Raw genomic sequence first — 7,496 nt, 5'->3', positions numbered from 1 at the left:
GGAGATTGCAGGAAGCTCATGTCCCTCCTATACCCTCGACAGAACCCTACACTGCCACCATGTGGCCCTTTCATGGCTTTTAACAGCTCTGTATCAGCGCTCTTTCTCTTTGTCGTTCTTGTTGGTTTTGCACTTCCTTACCATTCTGTCCCTCCGTAGAACTTGAAAGCAGCATTAGCATGGATTAAGCGCTATACCGTCAACCAAACATGCATGATGCCTCCTTTCCACCTCTTCTCCCTCCTGTCTTTTTACCCAAACCTCCCATTGCTCCTCTTCAAGCTCAGTCCGTTCAGGCAGCCATTAAAGTTGCCACTGCCGACATCTTGCACTGGGAGAAATATTTTGAGCCCTATTTTAAAGCATTAGCTGATTAATTCACAAGCAATCCTAGGACCAACTGGAGACGTTATTGGTAAAATCAGAGATAAAAGTACACGAAGAAAGTCCCACATTTTATTAAAAAGTTACAAAAGAAAGAAAATGCCACCTCTGTTGTGAGAAAAAGCATAAATAATGAATGTTCAGTCTATTGGTGATGTTGGATGATTCCGACACGTTTCTATATCTGTCATCATGGCGGCCATCTTGTCTTCATGCGCTGAATCTACAGTTTATCTGTACTTGGAGGTCAGGACACCGGACACTGCTGCCAGGAATTTGTCCCAGGCAGCCTGGGCCTGAGGGTTGAAGTCATCTGCGAAGTGGGCGGCCAGGACAGTCTGGATGCAGTGAGAGAGCAACTGAAAGAGAAAAGCAGCACGTGAGCAGCATTAGCATAAAGAAAGTATATCTACCAGTAGCCAGCTGAACATTTGTCTCCAAGACTTCCCCGGTATTCAGTCTTCTTAACAAATTTCTGTGCAGTGGTGTCAAGAAGCAACCAAAATAGCAGAATGTGTTCTTCCGAAGGCATTTTACATTACTTTGTTAAAGTGCTAACGGTGCTGTGGTCCACTGCAACGGTCCCTTCCATTGAATTTGGTGGAAAGAAAGACCCGGTCAGAGAGCGCTATAATCGTTAAACACGCCAATGAAGTTGTGAACAATTGTATTCTTTCTGTGATGCTATCAACTGGACCAGCAGCTTCACTGCAGGGCATTGTTCCCTGCTTTAGACATCAGGCATTAGGAAGTAAATATTTCAATGACTTGAACCCTTTGCCTCTGCCTGACAGTCACTTGTTCATGTTCTAAAGCCTCATGTATTAAGGTGCTTTGTTTCATTTTCGGAACGTTGTAGAGAGTGCTGCGCCGCTGACATTCAAAATGGCGCACGTTAGGGCTTCATTCTCGATTTTCAGGATGTGTCTAGTGGTTAGGAGGAATATTATTTTTGAGTGCAGGTAAAATGTTCGTGTGGCGGAATTCAAGGTTTCAAGGGATGCAAGATATAGAATTTCATACATTTTTCCTCTACGTTTGTGGCTGTGGTGTGGTTTGGGCTCGTGGTTGTCCACGGTTGCGGGTGAAAGGTGAGGGTGGTTGGGATGGGTTACTGTCCTACCATTCTTTTGAGCATTCCAGAGGTAAGTGGGCTGGCACGTTTGACCACTCAGCTGTTGTCGTATCCTGGGTGGTGTGTTGTTCCAACAGGTCTGAATGTAAGTGGTAGCATATTGTCAAAAGGGCCCTCCTGCAGGGGAGTATACAGCATTGCAAGAGTCTGGGGGAGAGCCAGGAAAAAAGTCCTGCTACTTTTACCCCCAAATTCAGTGTACGCTATTCCATACGTTACCATTCGCATCCCCAATCAACTTTTTGGTAACTTTAGTAGAAGATGGCATTTTAACACATACATATAAAAAACCCAAAAGAACGGCAGGAGCATTACAGTTGCTGGAAACCCATCAATTACAGCTCTGTCCAGGCTATGTGGGGCAAAACACATGCAAACCTCCTAATTTGCATATGGATTGCACTAACTGAAGTGACTTCAGAGAAACGGACATTGCAAGGCGCATCCTCAGGCTTTGAGACTTGCAGGCACCATGAAGTGCCTTTAGAATAAGTTGCCATAAGTAAGCCAAGTGGCAAATAACTTTGTGCTGCAAACTACCTAAATTGCACTATTATAATATATGGAGTAACTCTATAGTCATTAGGAATTTAAAAAACAATAGCATAACGTATTAACGTACGTTATGAATTGAAGCACCTACCGAGCTGCAGATAAGGCACAATTGGGCTTGATTCTCAGAATCAGGCCCAGTACGTTCACATGATTTGTGCAGGATCACACACTTTGGTTCAATATGGAAACCAGGATGTGGACAATTTAAGCAACTGAATACATCTTCCCAGGTTTAGTCGATATAGATATTTATTAAGGTTTTGCTTTGCATTTCATGTGCTTAAATAATACTTTATAGCAATCCCTTGGAAGCAAACCACATTACATAATAAACTATTCTTTCATAATAAACTAACTATATACTACATAAAACCTTAAAGAAACATGTTGAGCAATAAGATTATGGCTTTAGTTTTATTCTCCCCATCCTGCATGCAAAGTCACAACAGCATCATGCAGATCAATGTGAGCCTTACACACCCCCTTTGGGTTTTAAAGCCATAGTCATTATTTCATAAAGCGTGCAGCATTATGCACCCTTCTCACTTCTGATCACCCCCATTTACATTTCTTAAGTGACAAAAGTCCCTGCTAATAGTTCCCCCTCCCTCCGGCAATGCATCAGTTCGCTGGGAGAGCTGCTCTGCTGCCTGGAGCTCCAATTTACACACAAAATTGTGAGCCCTGGTAAGGCCAAAAGGACAGGGTTGGTCCGACATCCTGCAGATCCGGTCACAGGTAGTCTGAAGAAAAAGGGGGACTTTTGCCATCCCTCTGAGGGGGGTCTGCAGATCGCATGACCATCCTGTCATTTCAGAACATTTTCCTGCCAGCGGGACACCTTTCCCATTCAGCACCCTAATTTTCACATACAAGAGCCACTGAGGGGGCCGTGCTAACCCCCTCTAGCCCCTACGCCTCCCGCTCGATACACCACTGGTCCTTGTATTGGCAAATATATACGTTTATTGTTTCCGAGCCTTGCCAGCCACCCAAGTCCTAGAACGGCAACATGCACACAGGCATCTCCTAAACTAACCTCCCTAGAATTTTTCAACCACATCGACTACAGTCAGCAAGGGCGTCCAACCAAGGAAAAGCGCATTGAGGACACACAGGTGGGGAAAAAGCGCTACATACAAAAACAAATACAAAACAATACAATATAACCCACACACCCAAAGCTCAAATTTCTGCATACTTATATCACACTAAAAACCACACAACCACTTCTCGCACAGCAAACCGCACAAACTTCACCACACTGCAACAACAAAGAATCAACACATAAGTCACATCAACAGCACACAAGGACTTGCATCGATCTCATATTCATACCCAAGCTCAGCTAACGGTGACAACCGAGCTGACGCCGCCAACAGGACACCACCTTCTCACTTTCCTACGCCCTCTTCACCCAACTAATCCAACCCCGCCTCCTTGTTTTACAGAACTGCCAGAGCGCCTGGGTACCAATTCCATTGGTGATGGTGCGCTATATAAATACCTTTAACATAATATAACATAACATAACATAGCTTAAAAGCAGCCAAGGCCTTTTCCCAAACTCTGAAGATCACGTGTTCTTGAAAATTAATAATGGCCTCCTACGGTAGAGGATAGATCTGTGGAAGGTGGGATGCAAACCTAAGAAACCACTGATGCTCGCAGACGTCCTACTCCTGATGCTCGGTGTTTGGTTACATTCACATAAGTTCGGTGCATGGTGATCTGGACTCACCTGGAAGTTTCCGGGGTCCACCCTCAGGTTGTAGGCGTGCAGGTCGCTCAGCTTGGACAGCCCCATGTCGAGGTCATCAATGTGCTTGGCGGCTTCACCGATGGCGCTCAGGACCTTGCCGCCATGTCGCTTCACGTCAGCAGAGCCCGGGCTGAGGTCGAAGTGCTTGAAATAGGTCTTAGTCTGGCCGAAGCCTGCGAACAGCCTGGGGGGGGGGGGGGCAGGGACATCTTTAGGGGAACTGCAGTAAACTGCAACTCGACAGGCATTTCACATTCACAGTTGATATTCTCAGCTCTCTAGGAAAGTAAACACGTGTCTGCATTGTGTTGTTCATTGTGGGTATTTAATGTTTCTTTTGTTGTGACTGCTGTGGTAGCCCCTCACTTTAGCCAGAGAGAGTCTGACGCAGGACCCACCCCATCCCCATTTAACCTCCGTAAGAGCCACACTGCATGGCTCTGCATGTCTCATGCATGTTGGATAACAGCTGACACTCTGGCCTCTCACTCTGAGATCAACCAGAGAGAGGGACCATGAGGGGCCTAATTCACAAGTACTAGGGCACCTGGAAAACCTGCATGATGAACCTTTTTGCAGATGTTATATCCAAGACAATGTTCAGGTCACATTAATCATAAAGTTTTCCCAGGTGTTACATGCAGACCGTGCGCTTGGCCAAGCCACGTGCACCCACAGCCATGACCTAACCAATGCATAGGATCCCAACCCCAATGCAGGAGGGAGGAGGGCCTCTCACCCTGAGCAGCCTTAACGGCCCTATCACAGTGAAACAAGCATTGGCAATGCCAACAGTTTGGGCTTTTGGGTAGGCACTTGCCAGGCACTGCCGTAGTGGCATCAACTGGCCATTGATGGCAGCAGCTGCAAAATGTAGTGAGTACTTTGGCATCTAATAGCAGTGCCTGGCAATTGCCTACTACTTATACAGAAGCCAACTTTGTTGGCTTTTCCAATGCTTGTTTCATTGTGAAAGGGCCGTTGAGGCTCATCAGGGTGAGATGCCTTCCTCCCTCCTGCATGGGACAGGGCTTCAGTGAATAGTGCTTATAAATCTAATGGCTGAAGGCAGACATAGATTGGTCATTTTTATTACACCAGTAGCGTGTTTCTAGCCTTATGAATAAGACTGCTTTGGAAAAACACTGGCAGGCACTTCAAGTGCACAGTTTGGTGGTAAGGCTTGTTTAAAGCGAGCCCAAAGAGTTGCCATGAGGAGCTGTTTTGTGCCGGGAGGGGCAGGAACTGGGCAGGAATGGCCATAGGGATTGGCATGACCATGGGCAGTCAGTGGGTGGGCAAATAAACCCAACAGCACCATTAAGCTTTGTGTCCCTCCTCATTTGCCGATGCTCCCTATCTGCCCGCTAATGCAATAGTGTAGGCCTGTACGTGGCTCTGCCACCTAATAGCCCAAACAGAAAAGTTCTCCTGAAGGATTGGCATCACATGGGACAGCGACAGTTCTTACCACTCCTGGCTTTACCAAGAGCAGTAAATGCACAGAAGGGTCAGAAATGGCCATTAGTTCAATGCACTTCCCCGTGCACCCGCATCACACAGGCACAGGGGGTGAGTGATTCCTCTGCGCACGGAAAAGCTCTTGAGATTTTCCAATCCAGCTGCACTCATTCTCCTGCCCGTGGAGAATGGTTTCAGGGTTTTTCACTCAAGTGAGGGAGGTGCGCTTCAGCATCTCTTCCACTTGCCTGCAAAACAGGCTGGAGAATCAGGCCCAAGCGTTCTATGACATGATGCAAAACCATGAAAGGAGGCTATTGCGATAGCGCCCATTATATAATGTATCATTGACCAGGAACTCTGCCAACACACTCTACCTGGGCATGCATGCAATCTATAGGCAGTGAGGGCCGGCCTACATAAAAATAAAGCACCATGTGGCAGAAGAGTTATCAAAATATGTTGGCTTAGCCAGTAACGACCTTAACCTGGGACCCTTTACACCCCCAACTGGTAGAATTAGTAACTTTTCAGACATGCCTCCCTCTTGAAAGCCTTTACCTGTCGAGGGCTTCGCCTCCGAGGGCATCGGTGTGGCCGGCGATCTTGCCCCAGAGGGCGACGACGAGGGCCTTGTCTTCAGCGGTCAGAGTCATCTTGATGGTTGTGGGGCTGGGGGGCTCTGGGTCAGCAGGAGATGGCTGGTGAAGGCAGTCGGTGCTGTAGGCCGGCCAGGGCCCCTTTTAAAGGGGTCTGGGGGCTCGGGAGCTTGGCAGAGATCCACGTCATTGGTCATTCTTGGGTTCCACCCAAGGTGGGGGGCTATCTTATCTCCCTGGCACAATGCCAGGCAGGGGGTGGGTCTTTGCAGGATGACTTGCACAGAGGTCTTATCTGCAATGGCTGCCTGGCGAGTGATTGTGCAGGTCCCATTTGCCTACAGGGAAAGGATCCGGGCCTTTCCTGCTGGTGCAGGGTGGGGCAGATCACTGAATGGGACACTCTGGGGCTAAACTGTCTCTGTACCTTCTGGAGTAGAGGGCTCCCTGTCACCACGCAGGAGGCATTGGTTGACTTTGCATGTGGCTATAATGTCACCTTGTAGCTAAAGCAAAAGCACATATTGAGGTTTTCAAATCTGGGCCATATTACCAATGAAAACAAATCCTGACTCGCAGGAAATCTTTATCCAAGTGTAGGGTTGAGTTGGTGGAACACACAGCAAAAATGTCGCGCCTTGAAACACTTGTGCATAGGCGCGTTATAAATGCCATATACTATAATATCAAACTGCACTCCCTTCCACATTTGCAGAGCCTGCTCCACCCATGCGTTCATTAATGGGATTTATCCTTCTTCTCTTGCTAGAGTCGCAATACCAGAACAGTGTTTGCTCAATGTATGGGCATGATAGGAAACATACATGTTGAACTTCAGTGAACCGGGCACTTAGATACTAAGAAAAGGCAGCCCGAGCCTCAACTGAGTAGACACTGCAAATACTTCCACACGCACCGTGAGGTCCAATGAAACATACCCCGCAGTGCACTGTGGCCTTCAATGGAACATAGCCTGCAGATACTAGGCGCATGCATTCTCAGCTCCCATGGAACAGCCGCACCTGATGCTGGCAGCATGCACTGTGAGCTTCAATGGAACATACAGTGCATGCATTCTCAGCTCCCATGGAACAGCCCCTCCTGATGCTGGCAGCATGCACTGTGGCCTTAAATGGAATATAGCCTGCAGATACTAGGCGCATGCATTCTAAGTTCCCATGGAACAGCCACTTCCGATGCTGGCAGAATGCACTGTGAGCTTCAATGGAACATACAGTGCATGCATTCTCAGCTCCCATGGAACAGCCGCTCCTAATGCTGGCAGCATGCACTGTGGCCTTCAATGGAACATAGCCTGCAGATACACGGCGCATGCATTCTCAGCTCCCATGGCACAGCCGCGTCTGATGCTGGCAGCATGCACTGTGAGCTTCAATGGAACATACAGTGCATGCATTCTCAGCTCCCATGGACAAGCCGCTGCTGATGCTGGCAGCATGTACTGTGAGCTTCAATGGAACATATACTCCACATACTAGGTGCATGCATTCTCAGCTCCCATGGAACAGCCGCTCCTGGTGTTGGCAGCATGCACTGTGAGCTTCAATGGAACATACGGTGCATGCATTCTAAGCTCCCA

At 47.8% G+C, this 7,496-nt stretch overlaps 1 protein-coding gene across 1 annotated transcript; it reads right to left on the bottom strand.

Annotated features, from left to right (window-relative positions):
• Positions 1-442: 442 nt before the first annotated feature.
• LOC138569009 (hemoglobin larval subunit alpha-like) lies at positions 443-6,030 on the bottom strand. Its single transcript, XM_069646736.1, has 3 exons — positions 5,859-6,030; positions 3,816-4,020; positions 443-743 (listed from the first exon to the last, which is right to left on the bottom strand). The coding sequence occupies exons 1-3, from the start codon at positions 5,951-5,953 to the stop codon at positions 615-617; spliced, it is 429 nt and encodes a 142-aa protein (XP_069502837.1). The 5' UTR covers positions 5,954-6,030; the 3' UTR covers positions 443-614.
• Between the last annotated feature and the right edge of the window lie 1,466 nt (positions 6,031-7,496).

This window comes from Ambystoma mexicanum, chromosome 2q (genome assembly GCF_040938575.1).
Source record: "Ambystoma mexicanum isolate Mex_15411 chromosome 2q, UKY_AmexF1_1, whole genome shotgun sequence".
Classification (NCBI taxonomy): Eukaryota; Metazoa; Chordata; class Amphibia; order Caudata; family Ambystomatidae; genus Ambystoma; species Ambystoma mexicanum.
This window is presented reverse-complemented; position numbering and strand designations above follow the sequence as displayed.